Source organism: Rhinoderma darwinii, chromosome 10 (genome assembly GCF_050947455.1).
Source record: "Rhinoderma darwinii isolate aRhiDar2 chromosome 10, aRhiDar2.hap1, whole genome shotgun sequence".
In the NCBI taxonomy this organism is placed as follows: domain Eukaryota; kingdom Metazoa; phylum Chordata; class Amphibia; order Anura; family Rhinodermatidae; genus Rhinoderma; species Rhinoderma darwinii.
In genome coordinates, this window is record NC_134696.1 from 103269599 (window position 1) to 103291902 (window position 22304).

The 22304-nt window shown below is 39.5% G+C and overlaps 1 protein-coding gene across 1 annotated transcript in view; it reads right to left on the reverse strand.

Annotated features, from left to right (window-relative positions):
• Positions 1 to 3313: 3313 nt before the first annotated feature.
• ARHGAP33 (Rho GTPase activating protein 33) overlaps positions 3314 to 22304 on the reverse strand; it is a 77116-nt gene continuing 58125 nt past the window's right edge. Inside the window, exons 6-15 of the mRNA XM_075840923.1 lie at positions 15092 to 15265; positions 14457 to 14539; positions 14256 to 14363; positions 13796 to 13926; positions 11869 to 12046; positions 9564 to 9697; positions 9414 to 9482; positions 8106 to 8648; positions 7123 to 7487; positions 3314 to 5625 (exon numbers count right to left, since the gene is read on the reverse strand). Of these exons, the coding sequence (XP_075697038.1) occupies positions 4648 to 5625; positions 7123 to 7487; positions 8106 to 8648; positions 9414 to 9482; positions 9564 to 9697; positions 11869 to 12046; positions 13796 to 13926; positions 14256 to 14363; positions 14457 to 14539; positions 15092 to 15265 (2763 nt within the window). The 3' untranslated portion in view covers positions 3314 to 4647. The remainder of the gene's footprint in view (positions 5626 to 7122; positions 7488 to 8105; positions 8649 to 9413; positions 9483 to 9563; positions 9698 to 11868; positions 12047 to 13795; positions 13927 to 14255; positions 14364 to 14456; positions 14540 to 15091; positions 15266 to 22304) is intronic.

A 22304-nucleotide genomic window follows, 5' to 3' on the forward strand; every position in this document is an offset into this window, starting at 1 on the left:
CCTATCACAGCCCCATACATAACACAGCCATAATACGGCCGTGTGAACGAGTCCTTACAATATAAGACTCTATTCACATCAGCGTCCACGACACAGTACCGGATCGGTCATATGACGGATTCCATTGGCGCCCGATGACCCCATTAAAGTAGAATAAGGGCCGTCGGGTTTCGTCTTCTATCTGTAATAATAATAATTTGGACGTGTGAATGGGCCCTTAGGGTTTGGCAGGTAGGAGAATAAACTTCGACTCAGGCCAAAATAAAATAAAACAAAATAAAAACAAAAAATTAAACCACGAAAAAAAAAAGTCTGCGGTCCGTGTTGTGAATCGGGCGCTGTCCTCTCCTCCTCCATTATTACGTAGACCGTTAGTCGCGGCTCACAGGATCAGCCGTTCACCTCATTAGATAATAATGGCGTCCGCTGCCGGCAGAAGCAATTACACCAAATGTATTTATTCTAAAAGAAGCTTCAAAGAGTCGACATGAAATAAAATAAAAAAAAATCTCCCTCCATAAAGGAAATTGCTATTAAAAAAATTATTCCTATTGAGAATTTTTGATTTTGTTTTTGAACTCTATGGGCCGACTCGTGTACAATTCCTCGCACTTTTTCTTTTAGAACCAAAAAAAAAACATTTGACCTAGGATGCAAACCTGGTGTTATCTGATGTAGCAACGAAGTAGTGCCCCTAGTGGCGAAGATCGTGATATATTATTCACAGCTGTATTCGGCCTCCTTTACAAGCCAAAATCATCAAAAAACTTCGGCACGGGTCACACTGGCAGTTGATGGGTCAAAAACATCCTAAAAATATCATAGCCCCACAGAGGGGTTTTTTCCCTCATGGATCCATATAGAATCTGTAAGCGGAAAATATATTTGCGTCCCATTGGATGCCGTATTATGAAGATATTCTCCCCTAGGAGCATTCCAGTGACCCCGTATACCGGAACAGCGTCTAATGATGGCTCTGCAGAAGGCCCAAATGATGGATTTCAAAAATGTTACACTCAGTAAAGCTTCACCAAATGCTACATAGATGGGGTTGTACAATATAATTTTTGTGTATGGGGGTCTCCCAACTCTCCTTCAACAGCAGATGTTGGGGGAAAGAGGGATTGGGGATGTTGGGTTTCAGCATGCCCGATTCTTTGTCCTCCCCAGGAAATGAACCGCTACCAGTAGTGTCTAAAGGGGACAGAGGGATCTTGAGGGGCCTGGAGGGATCTAGAGGGGCCTGGAGGGATCTAGAGGGGGTCTGGAGGGGGACAGAGGGGCCTGGAGGGGGACAGAGGGGGCCTGGAGGGGGACAGAGGGGGCCTGGAGGGGACAGAGGGGGTCTGGAGGGGACAGAGGGGGCCTGGAGGGGGCCTGGAGGGGACAGAGGGGGCCTGGAGGGGGCCTGGAGGGGACAGAGGGGGCCTGGAGGGGACAGAGGGGGCCTGGCAGCAACTTATTCCCCTCTCCCTATAGAAATAATAATGGTAGAGCCCAGCTTTCACATTCATGGTGGAGTTGGTGGACATGGCAGCGGCCCACATCTAGGTCACGTTTGGTCGGCTCAAGACCTCGGTCACTTGAATAAGAATAAAATAACTTAAAATGAACAATGTCACCAAGTCGTTCTAAATCAATACAAACTCACCGACATTCACAAAAACAAAAAACAAAAAACATGTATTAATGGAAAATAAACAGCAGATTTACTTGCTAGAAAAAAAAAAAAAAGTGCATTTACTTCAGTTTCCCTTTTTCCATTAATTCAAGAATTCTCTACATATTTTTGTGCCGTAAGAATAAATACCACAAAGGGTTACTTCACCTCTAAATTTTGAAGACCAAAAAAAAAACAAAAAAAAAACTGCCGCCTAATACAACGGTCGGCATCCAGGCAAAGCGTTGCAAGGCATTCTGGGCCTCTTAGTGAGCCACAGAGATTCAGCAGAGCACTCTGAAAATGGGGGTACTAGTCATTAGCCTCCATCCCCAGCCTATTGGCTCCTCATCTCTGGAACGTTCACGGAGTAGCGACGGTCGGCAGACACTGTACTCAGATACACATTACCGGAAATTTTCTAAGCAAAATGCGCCAAATGCTTTGTGTGTTTTAGACACCACTTACTCCTCACTACAGGGGCGCACTTAGTTAAAGGGGTATTCCAGGCTACAGCTTTACTTACCTATCCACTGGGGTACTGTCTAACGGGGAGTGTTCCGGAGGATAGGTTTAAAATGCTGTAGCCTGGAATACCCCTTTAATTAATGATGTTCTTTCTGCCGCCACTAGGGGGAGCTCACCGCAATCTGATCTATGATTGAGTTCAATCAACGCTGTATAAATCCCTATGCAGTCAGCGCCCCCTAGTGGTGGAATATTAATAAAGTAAGTATAGCTGCGTGGAGGGAAGCGGCAGGTCTGGAGCTCAGAAAAAAGGAGATCCGATCCCTGCCCTAAACACCTCCACTCCCTCCAGCACCATCCCAGACCACCAGGAATATTAGGTGCTAACTAGGATGAAACGGGTCAAAAAAAGGGCGTGGCTAAGAGTCGTAAAATGGCCCAGATTTATTAGTGGCGTGCGCCAATCTTTTAGTGCAAAACTTCAGCAGCCAAGAGGTGGCGTAATAAAAAGAGAAGTGTCTAACATGTCTAGAAAGATGCGCCAAATTTATCATACAGCGTGCGCCACGGCGATTAACTTGGCGCAGTTTCGGCCGGTCTGATCTAGTTTTATATTGTCGAGCTTTTAGACAATATTAATAATCAGCCCCTTTGTCTGAATTTAAAGGATTTTTGTTTTTGTTTTTTTTTTTTTGTTATAGGGAAATAAAATTATTGGCCCTTTAATTAATAAGTGCTTTGTAAAATAATAAAAAAAAAATCAATAAAAAAAAAATGTATGACATTATTAAGAGTATCTATCCACAGGTACGCACTACCGCCGTCCGCCAGTAACCTGTACCTAGAATTTCACTACATGATGTCACTAAGAATCAGTGACATCATATCGTTTCGGTAAGGTTAGGCCTGATTTTAAAAAGCAAATAATAAAATTTGGAACTTTATTAATCAAATTCCAAAGATAAATACATTTTGGTTGCCAATTACTCATTTCCATTTTTTAGGTTGCTTCACAGTGTCCCATAAAAAAAAAAAATAAAAAATTTTTTAAAAATAAATATTTAAAAATATATTTTTTTTTTAATTAACTAAGTACAAATTGTACATTTATTGAAGAGAATTTTAGTTTTTGAAGTAAACAAAATGATTCTAGAGGCTCTTAGAAATGACCTATATATTTTTTTTTTTTTAAATTGTAATAAAAAAAAAAATCTTTTTATTCACCAAGCAAATTTTTTTTAAGTAAAAAAATAAATAAAAAAAAATTGAATTTATTATTGATGCGGCAAAACTCAATCGTTTGTACTTATTGTTTTGGAGTTGGCCTTCCACTTCATGTATTCCTCTATATCTACGTCATATTTAGAAAATAGTTTCATGTGAAACTTTTTAATAAATAGTTAAAATTGTTAACATTTCGGAATTCTTTTTCATAATAAAAAATAATGAAAAGTCATGAACAAAAATTATAATAATAGTAATATATATACACACACACACACACACACACACACACACACAAACACTGCTGTGCTGTAGCTAAAAAAAAAAAAATGGCAAAATATTGAATTTTAAATTTTTTCCCACATTTTTAGTGGGAATTTAAGGCACAAGCCAATATATTGGAGATGTGTGGAAAAAGTGCCCGATCAAGCCATGGGTAAATGATTGTTTCTACAATGACATCATACAACTACAGTGACATCATACAACTGCAGTGACATCATACAACTGCAGTGACATCATACAACTGCAGTGACATCATACAACTGCAGTGACATCATACAACTACAGTGACATCATACAACTGCAGTGACATCATACAACTGCAGTGACATCATACAACTGCAGTGACATCATACAACTACAGTGACATCATACAACTGCAGTGACATCATACAACTGCAGTGACATCATACAACTGCAGTGACATCATACAACTGCAGTGACATCATACAACTGCAGTGACATCATACAACTGCAGTGACATCAGCACATATTCCAGCCCTCGGCATAGCAGAAGGAAGAGGAAAATAAAAACAAGTGATTAAAACACTCCTGAGTGCAATTATTCCTACTGCAAAATCAAATAAATAATCAGTCCATGGACGTGATTTAATACTGGGTATCGTCCAAGTTTTAATTTGCTTTTAGACCCACTTCCTTCCCATCTCATGCAATACTTGGAGCCGTTATGGACGTGGCTAATTGTAGGGGGTTCTGTCCTCTGGGATAGGTCATCTATTATTATTAACCCGTAAATGTCAGTGTTTTACGTGGACCAGGGAGAAAGGTTTGTGACACTGTCCAAGACTAAGCGTTAAACATTTTCCCCTGTAAATTGATGTGAAATTATTCCCCCATCCCCCAGATAGGCACACAAAACACAACAGGATAACGGTTTTTGCACAGGTTATCTGCCGTTTGGTCTCTGGCACCTCGTGGGCGGGGCCATGTGTTGATAGGTTGTTTGACATTAGTGGATTCTACAAGAAAACGGGTGGCCTTAAGTTTCCTTCTCAGCAGTAACTTCTTGTTTGCCCCTCTGTGTGAACCGTCCAGGGTGAACCTATGAATCCTGCAGGGGTGGCCGACCTGTGTGGGGGTCCTCTTTGCTCCAGGTTTCCATACAGAGTCCCTCCCTCTGACAGCATACAGTGTGGAGCCACATAGCCCATTCTCTGGCCTCCTCCTCCAGGAGTTTCATATGTGATAATTGGAGGTTCTCTGCCCTCTTGGTATTTAGGTTGTGTGCCCCACATCGCTGTGTGAGGAAGTGGGGGTGGGCGAAAAAAACTAAGAGACCCCTCCCTTCTTAACGGTTGGGGGTTGTGCTTTTGTTTTGTGGGCTGAGGGTCTCCAAAACTTTCATGTCTTCCAATACTGTGGGGTTGTCCGGGACGGTGTTTGTGCGGCAGTTCTGGTTTTGGGTCTGCAGGTTGCCTATTGCCCTGGAAATGCCCCCCTAAATCTGATTTGGGGGGGAGATTGACATAAATTGGTTCCTCTCTTCTCCCTTGTTGGTGAGGTCGAGGAGTGACATATGGATACGGGACACTTCCTCCCACAACATATGGGCGCAAATGTGCAGGAGGCGTCCGGTCCCAACGCTGATAACTCAAAAGCTCTGGCTCAGATGGAGGTCGCCCATACCAGCCAGGTGGAGGTACAGCATGAGGGTGAGATGCAGGGGATGCCATATAGGGCCAAGGTGTTTGAATTAATCCATATGAAGCATTGAGAGGTGCCATATGAGGAGGCTCTCCCAATATCTCATAATACAGTCCCTCTGGTTCTGGCCAAGGAGAGGCAGAGCAGTGAGGAGGCACCCGGGGTCCTGCCTCTGGGAATCTGTATGGGGGTGGGCGAGTGCGTGGAGGAAAAAGACTGGGAGGAACAGGAAGGCTGCCAGACCTTGTATGAAGACGAGGAGCTCGGGAAGGAGGGGCGGCTGCTGGGGCCATTTTTCGGAGATCTGCTGGAGTGGAGCCTGGAGCCTGCAAACCAAAGAACAGAAATAAAACACTGCAAATTAACTGCACACGGAAGGTTTATAATACGCTGAGCGGTGAACTAAAGAAACTACCACAGTATACAGCCCCGTAACCGCTTCTGCCGCCATGTACGGCCCCAGAACCGCCTCTGCCACCATATACGGCCCCATAACCGCCTCTGAAACCATATACGGCCCCATAACCGCCTTTGCCACCATATACGGCCCCATAACCGCCTTTGCCACCATATACGGCCCCATAACCGCCTTTGCCACCATATACGGCCCCATAACCGCCTCTGCCGCCATATACAGCCCCATAACCGCCTCTGCCGCCATATACAGCCCCATAACCGCCTCTGCCACCATGTATAGCCCATAACCGCCTCTGCCACCATGTACGGCCCCATAACCGCCTCTGCCGCCATATACAGCCCCATAACCGCCTCTGCCACCATGTATAGCCCATAACCGCCTCTGCCACCATATACGGCCCCAGAACCGCCTCTGCCACCATGTACGGCCCCAGAACTGCCTCTGCCGCCATATACAGCCCCATAACCGCCTCTGCCGCCATATACAGCCCCATAACCGCCTCTGCCGCCATATACAGCCCCATAACCGCCTCTGCCGCCATATACAGCCCCATAACCGCCTCTGCCGCCATATACAGCCCCATAACCGCCTCTGCCGCCATATACAGCCCCATAACCGCCTCTGCCGCCATATACAGCCCCATAACCGCCTCTGCCGCCATATACAGCCCCATAACCGCCTCTGCCGCCATATACAGCCCCATAACCGCCTCTGCCGCCATATACAGCCCCATAACCGCCTCTGCCGCCATGTACAGCCCATAACCGCCTCTGCCGCCATATACAGCCCCATAACCGCCTCTGCCGCCATATACAGCCCCATAACCGCCTCTGCCGCCATATACAGCCCCATAACCGCCTCTGCCGCCATATACAGCCCCATAACCGCCTCTGCCACCATGTATAGCCCATAACCGCCTCTGCCACCATGTACGGCCCCATAACCGCCTCTGCCGCCATATACAGCCCCATAACCGCCTCTGCCACCATGTATAGCCCATAACCGCCTCTGCCACCATGTACGGCCCCAGAACCGCCTCTGCCACCATGTACGGCCCCAGAACTGCCTCTGCCGCCATATACAGCCCCATAACCGCCTCTGCCGCCATATACAGCCCCATAACCGCCTCTGCCGCCATATACAGCCCCATAACCGCCTCTGCCGCCATATACAGCCCCATAACCGCCTCTGCCGCCATATACAGCCCCATAACCGCCTCTGCCGCCATATACAGCCCCATAACCGCCTCTGCCGCCATATACAGCCCCATAACCGCCTCTGCCGCCATATACAGCCCCATAACCGCCTCTGCCGCCATGTACAGCCCATAACCGCCTCTGCCGCCATGTACGGCTCCATAACCACCGAAAGGAAAAGGACAAGGGACACCGTGATCCAGCCTCACCATTGTACTGTGCATTTGGGGTCTCGCTGGCCGGTGCTGGGTGTTGGTTCTCTCATTGGGGTTGATTATGGATGGTCGCAGCTCGGAGTATAGGGGACCCTCCTTTGGCGCCGAGCTCTCGCCGCACTCCATTGACAGGGAACGTCTGAATACAGAGGTGGCAGGATGCGGGGGTGCTGATCTCTGCGCTGACTTTGCCAGGACAGTCCCGGTGGATATCGAAGACTGAAGAGCTCGCTGGGCGCTCTCTGCCAATTTTAGAGCCATAAGCCGGGCAGGATCCTTTGGGGGTGGAGGAGGTGGGAGATGCCGCATGACAGACATAGGTGGAGGCTGTGCGGTCTGCTGTGGAGAGAGCGTCACTCCTGTGAGAAACGGGGTTCAAAAATACGTGTTCAGTACTTTGCACATACCCCGCTTTATTTGATCTATCATGTCACGTACTCCAGTCACAACCGGAGCTGCATTCCTAATTCTTCTCGTTTTCTGCTCACATCTCATCTCCTGCCAGTTCAGTGTCTATATAGTGTGACTTTGCTTTACTGCAGCGTGGGAATGCTGTCCCTGAAGGAGAGAACAAGCAGCTCCCAGAATGAAGTGCATTATGGGAGCTCAAAGAGGCAGGGGCGTGTCTGTCATCACAGTGCTGACAGATTCCAAGTGGCAGACAGCAAAACTCTATATACAGCTTTAGAAGTGACTGGAGAATAGGACACGGTCACTTTTTTTTTTTAGATGGAGTAAAACGACTCCACCACGGTGTACCTAGTGCATGGGCTGAGTGGGCGGGGCCTAACACAGATTACAAAAACTGCATAAATCATGTACCGCCCCTTCAGACATAGCACAATGTATCAGTTAAACCTAGACTGTTCCTTTAATCATGCTACAGATGGGGCGGGGCCGTGACAACGTGTTGATTTTTCATTATTGAAGGTGGACGTCACCATTAACCATAATGCAAAATGAATTAAATCACTAACCCTTTGGGGGGTCTTCTTGGCTCGGAGCCCCGGTCAGTTTTCCCTTCACGCACGTCTCGCTAAAACGCAGTTGGCAGGATTGAAGCAGCAAATTCAACATCTGAGGAGAAGGAGGAGACAGACTCCGGGGACCCTGGCCCTCCACGTCTGTGACCAATCGCTCTGGGGGGCTGTGAGACGGGGATGGGGAGCAACCACCGGTAGGAGAAAGACTCAATGTGCGCGCTAGGCATTGGCCTTGGCTGGTCACTTCGGCTTTGACTATTGTAGGAGACTTCACTTCTTCGTGGTCAGAGAACGACAGGCGGAAAGATAAGGGGTCAAAACCGAGACCATCCATGTCAGGGAGCGGCGGCGACAGGTCCAGATCTTCCTCAATCCACGCGGACTGCGGACGAACTGATGTAGGGGGAGGGGATGGCACACAGGGGGGCGAAGGGGATGACTCTGCCAGGCTTTCTGCTGACCGGCAATGAGGCAGCCGAGAGGTCAGACCGTCACTTGTTGAGCGCGGGCGACGGAGACGTGAAGTCCGGTGAAATCCTGTAATAGAACGAGAAAACAAAACCGCATTAAAGAAGATCTGTCACCTCTCCGGACGTGTCTGTTTTAGCAAATACTTATATTTCCCAGGAAATGACAATTCTGGAACAGATCTTCTTAGTAATCTACATTTTGCCGTTCCTCTGTTATTCCTCCTAGAAATGTATGGCTAAATAGCTGGGTGTTGCCAGTTGGGGGTGTGGCCCTATACAGACTGACACCTGACCAATCAGTGCTGACAGAGTGAGACTGTGTAGGGACACGCCCCTTTGACAAGGGGAATGATAGAACCCAGTTATCAACGTGTTCATACATTTCTAGGACGAATAACAGAGGGACGGCCCAACACAGTGTTCTAAGAAAAGAAGTTCCTGTGTTGTTTTTTCATGGGGAAAAAAAAAAGTAGAGGGAGGGATGACGATCAGATCAGTACTATGAAGGGATTTATCAAAAAGTAGTTTAGAGTAGAAGTCGAGTAGTTGCCTATAGTAACCAATTAAATTGCCCCTTTTATTTTCCAAAAGGCCTCTGGAAATTGAAAGATTCTTATTGGTTGTTATTGGCAGCTGATCGAATTTGGCGCAATTTTTATAATCTTTCGGCACTAATAGATGATTCAGAAATTCTATGACACCATTGATAAAAATCAAAAATTTCCCAGGTAATGAGCGCCCCCTACTGGAAACTCCATGGACCAGCCACATAAAAGACACGAGCCGAAATATACTAACGAATGAGATCGTCACATACGATTATAAGACTCACCCGATCCGCTAGTGTGAGAACACAGGGACTCCTCACTCTTAGCAGAGCGCAGCGTTACCGTCTCCAAGACTGCGGGAAACGACAGAACGAGGTGTAATAAGAAAGACACCAACAAACACCACTGAAGAGCAGAAGATACAATAATGTCACCTCTTTGGTGGGCGGCAGAGTCCCGGAGACCCCCAGATCGAGACTTCTTCTGTTGTGATGAATTTTTGCCTATAGCAAAGAAAGTTCTCCAACTACTACCACCCCCAGATTTCTTCCTACTACGAGGACCCTTCCTAGAAAAGGAGCAAGAAGGTTACTGCATATAGGGGGCAGTATTATAGTAGTTATATTCTTGTATATAGGAGCAGTATTATAGTAGTTATAGTCTTGTATATAGCGGCAGTATTATAGTAGTTATATTCTTGTATATAGGGGGCAGTATTATAGTAGTTATATTCTTGTATATAGGGGCAGTATTATAGTAGTTATATTCTTGTATATAGGAGCAGTATTATAGTAGTTATATTCTTGTATATAGGAGCAGTATTATAGTAGTTATTTCTTGTATATAGGAGGTATTATAGTAGTTATATTCTTGTATATAAGGGGCAGTATAATAGTAGTAATATTCCTGTATATAGGGGCAGTGTTATAGTGGTTATATTCTTGTATATAGGAGCAGTATTATCGTAGTTATATTCTTGTATATAGGGGGCAGTATTATAGTAGTTATATTGTTGTATATAGGAGCAGTATTATAGTAGTTATATTCTTGTATATAGGAGCAGTATTATAGTAGTTATATTCTTGTATATAGGGGGCAGTATTATAGTAGTTATAGTCTTGTATATAGCGGCAGTATTATAGTAGTTATATTCTTGTATATAGGGGCAGTATTATAGTAGTTATATTCTTGTATATAGGGGGCAGTATTATAGTAGTTATATTCTTGTATATAGGAGCAGTATTATAGTAGTTATATTCTTGTATATAGGGGGCAGTATTATAGTAGTTATAGTCTTGTATATAGGGCAGTATTATAGTAGTTATATTCTTGTATATAGGGGCAGTGTTATAGTAGTTATATTCTTGTACATAGGGGGGCAGTATTAGGCTATGTTCACACGGGGTCTTTTGCCGAGTTTTTTGACGCGGAAACCGCGTCGCAAACTCGGCAGAAACGGCCCGAGAACGCCTCCCATTGATTTCAATGGGAGGCGTCGGCGTCTTTTTCCCGCGAGCAGTAAAACTGCCTCGCGGGAAAAAGAAGCGACATGCCCTATCTTCGGGCGCTTCCGCCTCCGACCTCCCATTGACTTCAATGGGAGGCAGGAGAAAGCGTGTTTTCTGCCCGCGGCGCTCAATGGCCGCGGGCGAAAAACGGCGCGATCATTGCTATTCACACGGAGTATTTTGGGGGAGGAATATCTGCCTCAAAATTCCGTTTGGAGCTTTGAGGCAGATATTCCTCCCCCAAAATACTCCGTGTGAACATAGCCTTATAGTAGTTATATTCTTGTATATAGGGGGCAGTATTATAGTAGTTGTATTCTTGTATATAGGAGCAGTATTATAGTAGTTATATTCTTGTATATAGGAGCAGTATTATAGTAGTTATATTCTTGTATATAGAGGGCAGTATTATAGTAGTTATATTATTGTATATTGGGGCAGTATTATAGTAGTTATATTCTTGTATATAGGGGGCAGTATTATAGTAGTTATATTCTTGTATATAGGGAGCAGTATTATAGTAGGTATATTCTTGTATATAGAGGGCAGTATTATAGTAGTTATATTCTTGTATATAGGAGGCAGTATTATAGTAGTTATATTCTTGTACATAGGGGCAGTATTATAGTAGTTATATTCTTGTACATAGGGGCAGTATTATAGTAGTTATATTATTGTATATAGGGGCAGTATTATAGTAGTTATATTCTTGTATATAGGGGCAGTATTATAGTAGATATATTCTTGTATATAGGAGCAGTATTATAGTAGTTTATATTCCTGTATATAGGGGGCAGTATTATAGTAGTTATATTCTTGTATATAGGGGGCAGTATTATAGTAGTTATATTCCTGTATATAGGGGGCAGTATTATAGTAGTTATATTCTGTGTATATAGGGGCAAGTTTATAGTAGTTATATTCTTGTATATAGGGGCAGTATTATAGTAGTTATATTCTTGTATATAGGGGGCAGTATTATAGTAGTTATATTCTTGTATATAGGGGGCAGTATTCTAGTAGTTATTGTTATATATCGGATATATACTGGTCTATATTATTATTTTGTCTGTGTTTCTGAATATTGATATAATAAAATGTCATAGCTTTTTCATCATGGTTTGTGTCGGGGTGCATATACTGCCTGGTATAGACACCGCTTTTCTTCCTCTTTTGAACTAATATAATCCAGTACAATGCTCACAACTGTCCTGGGCACACTCCTATATACCTTTCATCACTGCTCTCTAGCGCCCTCTCATGCTTGTTGGGTGAAGTTTTGTCTGCTCCCATTTTTTCCGCTGCCTCCCTCTGACTCTGACTTCGTGCCTGAGCCTCCTGTAGGCTTACAAGGCGGCCTGATGGACAACCACCCATCAAAGAGCGGGGTCTTATTGGTCCACAGCGACCTGCATGGACAGAAAAAAAAAAATTATGACATTTGCATCACTCAAAGTAAATCTCACAATATTCTAAACAAATAATTATTCAACTCAATGGTGATTTCCTTAAACTATTGTGTCAGAGATTTCCAATAAGTATTACCTTTAAAGCCCCCGCCTCCCCCCCCCCCCCCCCCATCCCTTAGCCCTTGTAAGATCATTTTGGCTGGACTTCCCCTTTAATTTCTGACTTGTCATCTTTTCTATAGAAATCCTGCTTATGAAAGTTTTGGCGATATGTCATTAACAAGAGTCATCAGCACTTCTCCAAATAGGTGGGTGACAACAGAGGAGTCAAGTGCCCCAGCACAGTCCCCCTCCATAGCCCCCAATGTATCTAGACTCTATGTCACATATCTTCACGGCTTTTTCCAATTTTTTCAGGAAAGAGGGGTAACTCTGGCATTGTTTATTGAGGCACTCGCTAGTGTTGCTTATAGGGGAACTATGGCTGTCATTAAGAAGACGTGGCCACTGTTTAAAGGCGGAGCTTATGTACAAAAACATTCAGGAATTCTCAAATCTTGAGGGCAATACTGTAACATGTCCCGTGTGTGGGAATGAAAGGAGTGGGGTATATTGGCATGTACTATGCGTAAGAAGAAAATTGTATAATATGGTACAAACATCAATAGAAAAGAAAGTCGACAGGTGGGAACATAAAAGAATTAAATATGAAAATCTTAAGGAAACATGTTTAATAACATCGTTGTATCGTCTTTCACAAGAACATGGAATATGGCAAAAACATTACAAAAAATAGTCTAAAAATAAGTTAATTTTATATTTTTCATGTTGCTCATTAGACCCTTATATATGGGCAGGCGCCCAAAAAAATAAAGAAAAATAGTCCCATTAATTAGGGAACAGCCAAAAAAAAAATATCAAAACTTGTCGAGGCTTCGGCCTCAGTTCTGAGTTCTACCACTAGGTGTCAGTCTTGAGCTCTGTCTCTGACTTTTCTCTAATTCCATCTGGGGGTATCTCAGACGGGTCTGTCTTCTTCTTGGCCTGGCACAAAGCTTCTTGTAAGGTTAACAGGTGAATCTTTACCGACATGCAAGAGGCTCGACGGAGGCCGGTCTGTTTTGCTGGTAGTAAGAAGGTGGTAAAAAAGAAAAAAAAGGGAAATACAAAAGTAGACAGAAGTGGATTTAGGTACGAAACCTCAGTGGCCAATACTAATGTTCTAAAGGAAGCGCTGCCAAGGCATAGAACGATGCAAGAAGAGAAAGTTAGCTCAGGAGGAGTAATGGCAAAAGCTGATGCTGTATACCAGGTAGACTAGACAAAAAACATGAGTGTGCCTTGTCCTTTACCAGCAGAAAGCAAAAAGAGCAAAGGATTTTAGGGTGCATCGTCCAAACGAGGAACATTAGCAGCTTAAAAAGGTCTCAGTAGAAAAGCTGCAGGTCACAGTTTCCTAGATATAATATGGATTTTACAGGAAAACTTAATGGGGTGTGGTGGGTGCCCATTACTGTTCCCAATTCTCTCTAGTTCAATGAGAATTCCTGTTACAGGAAATTAATTTACTACAATTTTATATAGTAGATTAATTTGACAAGTACTCTGTAACTAGCATATGACCTGTCAGTTGTCTTCAAAGGGATAGAGATGTAGCAGAGTCAGAAAACCAGACTGAAGTCACATGCAGGAGAAGAAGAGAGCAGCAGCTGAGGTGCAGTGCAGGGGTAAGGAGGTCATATTTCTTACCAATTGACGTAAAGGTGTCACTAAAGAGAGTCTCCACATTACACAGCAGGAACTCCACCAGCACGGATTGTACACGGACCTCCCGGAACGCGTCAGCTCCAGGTGTCCCTACAGACTCCATATCTCTTGACCTACAGAGTAAGAGAAAATTAACGTCTCAATCAATCTAAACTAAATCTAATTGTCCATTATCGGAGAGTAGGCGGTAAATGCAACAAATGTCCTTAATCTCCAGGTATGGCAGAAGGCTTCCAAACATGACATTAGAAATGTTGGGTACTGATCAACAGCTGAGCCGCTGTATCTAAGCCTATGAGGTGTGATACAGTCTGCTGAACAGTGTATCTAAGCCTATTATGTGAAAACCACTCAGCACTACATTCCCCATCAAGTCGTGTTACAGAATTTCCTTATAAATAATCTCCAGGGGGCAGTGTGCTGCCGATTTATGATTGATTACCTCAGAAGGTTAGGAGCCCAGATAATGGCCAGGTTTCGAGCGTGCATGCCGGTGTGGTCGCTGTGCATGCTCAGACTTGACAGGTGCCTCATCACGTATTCAAGGGTCCTGCGGGGGAAGGCATGAGCTGGTAATTTGGTATTTGGACAAACATCACAATATTACATACCAAACACCTGGAGTCCGAGATGCTGAGATTACCTGTAGTGTGGAGGAGGGAGCTGCTGGATTAGATCGTGGACACGGATGAGCTTCTCTTCTTCAGCGGGGGCGGACATTGCTTCCTGATAGGGGTGACAAGGTGCAACAGTTCACCAAACACGACAATTAAGACCCTGTTCACACTGCGTTATGGTCTTCGTTTTAATACATACGCCAGGAAAATCTCAAACATATACAGTCTCTCTAACGGAGGTGGTGATATATGCCATAAAGTGAGATCTGTCACCCATAGGCCATTATGGCATCCGTTAAACATAGACAATTTTTTACTGGTCGCTTCTGGATAGAATTGTGTCGTCGACTACGCTATTTTTTCCCCGCAAAAAACTGTATACCTAAAATATACACCACCTGACGATACACTCTTTTGGCTACTGGCGGTATAATGGGAGCCTATGGTTACATTTAAAATTTGCGCAGGGAGATTTCGTGACGCATACGCGAAACGTTCAGTGTAAGAGCATTGTAAACAGTAAACTGCAAAGTTCAGAACAGGAGTGTGACGTGATGAGGACACAACGGTCTAAGACATAGAGGATCCCATAAAGCCGGAGCCCCCCGTTATTATTTCACAATCTGTTCCGAAGGGGCAGAAATTATTTCTCTCTACTTACAGTAAAGGGATGATACAGCCGGTAGGTCAGCAGAGGGTTAGGGAGCTCCCGGAAATAAAGTTTACACAGAGAGCTGACACAGTGCACGTCCTGCAGATATGTGTCCCGAGATAAATCCGGGACCCTCTCACTGTCAAACTCATGTCTGAAAAGAGACAGAAACACAGCAGTTACAGTGGGGCAGTATATAGTAGTTATATTCTTGTATATAGGGGAAGTATTATAGTAGTTATATTCTTGTATATAGGGGCAGTATTATAGTAGTTATATTCTTGTATATAGGAGCAGTATTATAGTAGTTATATTCTTGTATATAGGGGAAGTATTATAGTAGTTATATTCTTGTATATAGGGAGTAGTATTATAGTAGTTATATTCTTGTATATAGGGGAAGTATTATAGTAGTTATATTCTTGTATATAGGGGCAGTATTATAGTAGTTATATTCTTGTATATAGGGGGCAGTATTATAGTAGTTATATTCTTGTATATAGGAGGCAGTATTATAGTAGTTATATTCTTGTATATAGGGGCAGTATTATAGTAGTTATATTCTTGTATATAGGGGCAGTATTATAGTAGTTATATTCTTGTATATAGGGGCAGTATTATAGTAGTTATATTCTTGTATATAGGGAGCAGTATTATAGTAGTTATATTCTTGTATATAGGGAGCAGTATTATAGTAGTTATATTCTTGTATATAGGTAGCAGTATTATAGTAGTTATATTCTTGTATATAGGAGGCAGTATTATAGTAGTTATATTCTTGTATATAGGGGGCAGTATTATAGTAGTTATATTCTTGTATATAGGGGCAGTATTATAGTAGTTATATTCTTGTATATAGGGAGCAGTATTATAGTAGTTATATTCTTGTATATAGGGAGCAGTATTATAGTAGTTATATTCCTGTATATAGGGGGCAGTATTATAATAGTTATATTCTTGTATATAGGGGGCAGTATTATAGTAGTTATATTCTTGTATATAGGGGCAGTATTATAGTAGTTATATTCTTGTATATAGGGAGAAGTATTATAGTAGTTATATTCCTGTATATAGGGGGCAGTATTATAATAGTTATATTCTTGTATATAGGGGGCAGTATTATAGTAGTTATATTCTTGTATATAGGGGCAGTATTATAGTAGTTATATTCTTGTATATAGGGGCAGTATTATAGTAGTTATATTCCTCTATATAGGGGCAGTATTATAGTAGTTATATTCTTGTATATAGGGAGCAGTATTATAGTAGTTATATTCTTGTATATAGGAGCAGTATTATAGTAGTTATATTCTTGTATATAGGAGGCAGTATTATAGTAGTTCTATTCTTGTATATAGGGGCAGTATTATAGTAGTTATATTCTTGTATATAGGGGGCAGTAATATAGTAGTTATATTCTTGTATATAGAGGGCAGTATTATAGTAGTTATATTCTTGTATATGGGGGGCAGTAATATAGTAGTTATATTCTTGTATATGGGGGCAGTATTATAGTAGTTATATTCTTGTACATAGGGCGCAGTATTATAGTAGTTATATTCTTGTATATAGGGGCAGTATTATAGTTGTTATATTCTTGTATATAGGGGCAGTATTATAGTAGTTATATTCTTGTATATAGGGGAAGTATTATAGTAGTTACATTCTTGGATATAGAGGGCAGTATTATAGTAGTTATATTCTTGTATATAGGGGGCAGTAATATAGTAGTTATATTCTTGTATATAGGGGGCAGTATTATAGTAGTTATATTCTTGTATATAGGGGGCAGTATTATAGTAGTTATATTCTTGTATATAGGGGGCAGTATTATAGTAGTTATATTCTTGTATATAGGGGCAGTATTATAGTAGTTAATATTCTTGTATATAGGGGCAGTATTATAGTAGTTATATTCTTGTATATAGGGAGCAGTATTATAGTAGTTATATTCTTGTATATAGGGGCAGTATTATAGTAGTTATATTCTTGTATATAGGGGGCAGTATTATAGTAGTTATATTCTTGTATATAGGAGGCAGTATTATAGTAGTTATATTCTTGTATATAGGGGAAGTATTATAGTCGTTATATTCTTGTATATAAGAGGCAGTATTATAGTAGTTATATTCTTGTATATAGAAGGCAGTATTATAGTAGTTATATTCTTTTATATAGGAGCAGTATTATAGTAGTTATATTCTTGTACATAGGGGGCAGTATTATAGTAGTTATATTCCTGTATATAGGGGGCAGTATTTTAATAGTTATATTCTTGTATATAGGGGGCAGTATTATAGTAGTTATATTCTTGTATATAGGGGCAGTATTATAGTAGTTATATTCTTGTATATAGGGAGCAGTATTATAGTAGTTATATTCTTGTATATAGGGAGCAGTATTATAGTAGTTATATTCTTGTATATAGGTAGCAGTATTATAGTAGTTATATTCTTGTATATAGGAGGCAGTATTATAGTAGTTATATTCTTGTATATAGGGGGCAGTATTATAGTAGTTATATTCTTGTATATAGGGGCAGTATTATAGTAGTTATATTCTTGTATATAGGGAGCAGTATTATAGTAGTTATATTCTTGTATATAGGGAGCAGTATTATAGTAGTTATATTCCTGTATATAGGGGGCAGTATTATAATAGTTATATTCTTGTATATAGGGGGCAGTATTATAGTAGTTATATTCTTGTATATAGGGGCAGTATTATAGTAGTTATATTCCTCTATATAGGGGCAGTATTATAGTAGTTATATTCTTGTATATAGGGAGCAGTATTATAGTAGTTATATTCTTGTATATAGGAGCAGTATTATAGTAGTTATATTCTTGTATATAGGAGGCAGTATTATAGTAGTTCTATTCTTGTATATAGGGGGCAGTATTATAGTAGTTATATTCTTGTATATAGGGGGCAGTAATATAGTAGTTATATTCTTGTATATAGAGGGCAGTATTATAGTAGTTATATTCTTGTATATGGGGGGCAGTAATATAGTAGTTATATTCTTGTATATAGGGGCAGTATTATAGTAGTTATATTCTTGTATATAGGGGCAGTATTATAGTAGTTATATTCTTGTATATAGGGGAAGTATTATAGTAGTTATATTCTTGTATATAGAGGGCAGTATTATAGTAGTTATATTCTTGTATATAGGGGGCAGTAATATAGTAGTTATATTCTTGTATATAGGGGGCAGTATTATAGTAGTTATATTCTTGTATATAGGGGGCAGTATTATAGTAGTTATATTCTTGTATATAGGGGGCAGTATTATAGTAGTTATATTCTTGTATATAGGGGCAGTATTATAGTAGTTATATTCTTGTATATAGGGGGCAGTATTATAGTAGTTATATTCTTGTATATAGGGGCAGTATTATAGTAGTTATATTCTTGTATATAGGGGAAGTATTATAGTAGTTATATTCTTGTATATAGGGGGCAGTATTATAGTAGTTATATTCTTGTATATAGGGGGCAGTATTATAGTAGTTATATTCTTGTATATAGGGGGCAGCATTATAGTAGTTATATTCTTGTATATAGGGGGCAGTATTATAGTAGTTATATTCTTGTATATAGGGGGCAGTAATATAGTAGTTATATTCTTGTATATAGGGGGCAGTAATATATTAGTTATATTCTTGTATATAGGGGCAGTATTATAGTAGTTATATTCTTGTATATAGGGGCAGTATTATAGTAGTTATATTCTTGTATATAGGGGAAGTATTATAGTAGTTATATTCTTGTATATAGGGGGCAGTATTATAGTAGTTATATTCTTGTATATAGGGGGCAGTATTATAGTAGTTATATTCTTGTATATAGGGGGCAGTATTATAGTAGTTATATTCTTGTGTATAGGGGGCAGTATTATAGTAGATATATTCTTGTATATAGGGGGCAGTATTATAATAGTTATATTCTTGTATATAGTGGGCAGTATTATAGTAGTTATATTCTTGTATATAGGGGGCAGTATTATAGTAGTTATATTCTTGTATATAGGAGCAGTATTATAGTAGTTATATTCTTGTATATAGGGGGCAGTATTATAGTAGTTATATTCTTGTATATAGGAGCAGTATTATAGTAGTTATATTCTTGTATATAGGAGCAGTATTATAGTAGTTATATTCTTGTATATAGGGGGCAGTATTATAGTAGTTATATTCTTGTATATAGGGGGCAGTAATATAGTAGTTATATTCTTGTATATAGGGGGCAGTATTATAGTAGTTATATTCTTGTATATAGGGGGCAGTATTATAGTAGTTATATTCTTGTATATAGGAGCAGTATTATAGTAGTTATATTCTAGTATATAGGGGGCAGTATTATAGTAGTTATATTCTTGTATATAGGGGGCAGTAATATAGTAGTTATATTCTTGTATATAGGGGGCAGTAATATAGTAGTTATATTCTTGTATATAGGGGGCAGTATTATAGTAGTTATATTCTTGTATATAGGAGCAGTATTATAGTAGTTATATTCTTGTATATAGGGGGTAGTATTATAGTAGTTATATTCTTGTATATAGGGGGCAGTAATATAGTAGTTATATTCTTGTATATAGGGGGCAGTATTATAGTAGTTATATTCTTGTATATAGGGGGCAGTATTATAGTAGTTATATTCTTGTACATAGGAGCAGTATTATAGTAGTTATATTCTTGTATATAGGGGGCAGTATTATAGTAGTTATATTCTTGTATATGGGGGCAGTATTATAGTAGTTATATTCTTGTATATAGGGGGCAGTAATATAGTAGTTATATTCTTGTATATAGGGGGCAGTATTATAGTAGTTATATTCTTGTATATAGGGCCAGTATTATAGTAGTTATATTCTTGTATATAGGGGGCAGTATTATAGTAGTTATATTCTTGTATATAGGGGGCAGTAATATAGTAGTTATATTCTTGTATATAGGGGGCAGTATTATAGTAGTTATATTCTTGTATATAGGGGGCAGTAATATAGTAGTTATATTCTTGTATATAGGGGCAGTATTATAGCAGTTATATTCTTGTATATAGGGGCAGTATTATAGCAGTTATATTCTTGTATATAGGGAGCTGTATTATAGTAGTTATATTCTTGTATATAGGGGCAGTATTATAGTAGTTATATTCTTGTATATAGGGGCAGTATTATAGTAGTTATATTCTTGTATATAGGGGCAGTATTATAGTAGTTATATTCTTGTATATAGGAGCAGTATTATAGTAGTTATATTCTTGTATATAGGGGGCAGTATTATAGTAGTTATATTCTTGTATATGGGGGCAGTATTATAGTAGTTATATTCTTGTATATAGGGGGCAGTAATATAGTAGTTATATTCTTGTATATAGGGGGCAGTATTATAGTAGTTATATTCTTGTATATAGAGGGCAGTATTATAGTAGTTATATTCTTGTATATGGGGGCAGTATTATAGTAGTTATATTCTTGTATATAGGGGGCAGTAATATAGTAGTTATATTCTTGTATATAGGGCCAGTATTATAGTAGTTATATTCTTGTATATAGGGGGCAGTATTATAGTAGTTATATTCTTGTATATAGGGGGCAGTAATATAGTAGTTATATTCTTGTATATAGGGGGCAGTATTATAGTAGTTATATTCTTGTATATAGGGGGCAGTAATATAGTAGTTATATTCTTGTATATAGGGGCAGTATTATAGCAGTTATATTCTTGTATATAGGGGCAGTATTATAGCAGTTATATTCTTGTATATAGGGAGCTGTATTATAGTAGTTATATTCTTGTATATAGGGGCAGTATTATAGTAGTTATATTCTTGTATATAGGGGCAGTATTATAGTAGTTATATTCTTGTATATAGGGGCAGTATTATAGTAGTTATATTCTTGTATATAGGAGCAGTATTATAGTAGTTATATTCTTGTATATAGGGCAGTATTATAGTAGTTATATTCTTGTATATGGGGGCAGTATTATAGTAGTTATATTCTTGTATATGGGGGCAGTATTATAGTAGTTATATTCTTGTATATAGGGGGCAGTAATATAGTAGTTATATTCTTGTATATAGGGGGCAGTATTATAGTAGTTATATTCTTGTATATAGGGAGCAGTATTATAGTAGTTATATTCTTGTATATAGAGGGCAGTATTATAGTAGTTATATTCTTGTATATGGGGGCAGTATTATAGTAGTTATATTCTTGTATATAGGGGGCAGTAATATAGTCTTTATATTCTTGTATATAGGGCCAGTATTATAGTAGTTATATTCTTGTATATAGGGGGCAGTATTATAGTAGTTATATTCTTGTATATAGTGGGCAGTATTATAGTAGTTATATTCTTGTATATAGGGGCAGTATTATAGTAGTTATATTCTTGTATATAGAGGCAGTATTATAGTAGTTATATTCTTGTATATAGGGGGCAGTAATATAGTAGTTATATTCTTGTATATAGGGGGCAGTATTATAGTAGTTATATTCTTGTATATAGGGGGCAGTAATATAGTAGTTATATTCTTGTATATAGGGGCAGTATTATAGCAGTTATATTCTTGTATATAGGGGCAGTATTATAGCAGTTATATTCTTGTATATAGGGAGCTGTATTATAGTAGTTATATTCTTGTATATAGGGGCAGTATTATAGTAGTTATATTCTTGTATATAGGAGCAGTATTATAGTAGTTATATTCTTGTATATAGGGCAGTATTATAGTAGTTATATTCTTGTATATAGGGGCAGTATTATAGTAGTTATATTCTTGTATATAGGGGCAGTATTATAGTAGTTATATTCTTGTATATAGGAGCAGTATTATAGTAGTTATTCTTGTATATAGGAGCAGTATTATAGTAGTTATATTCTTGTATATAGGGGCAGTATTATAGTAGTTATATTCTTGTATATAGGGGGCAGTATTATAGTAGTTATATTCCTGTATATAGAGCGCAGTATTATAGTAGTTATATTCTTGTATATAGGAGCAGTATTATAGTAGTTATATTCTTGTATATAGGGGCAGTATTATAGTAGTTATATTCTTGTATATAGGGGCAGTATTATAGTAGTTATATTCTTGTATATAGTGGGCAGTATTATAGTAGTTATATTCTTGTACATAGGGGGCAGTATTATAGTAGTTATATTCCTGTATATAGGGGCAGTATTATAGTAGTTATATTCTTGTA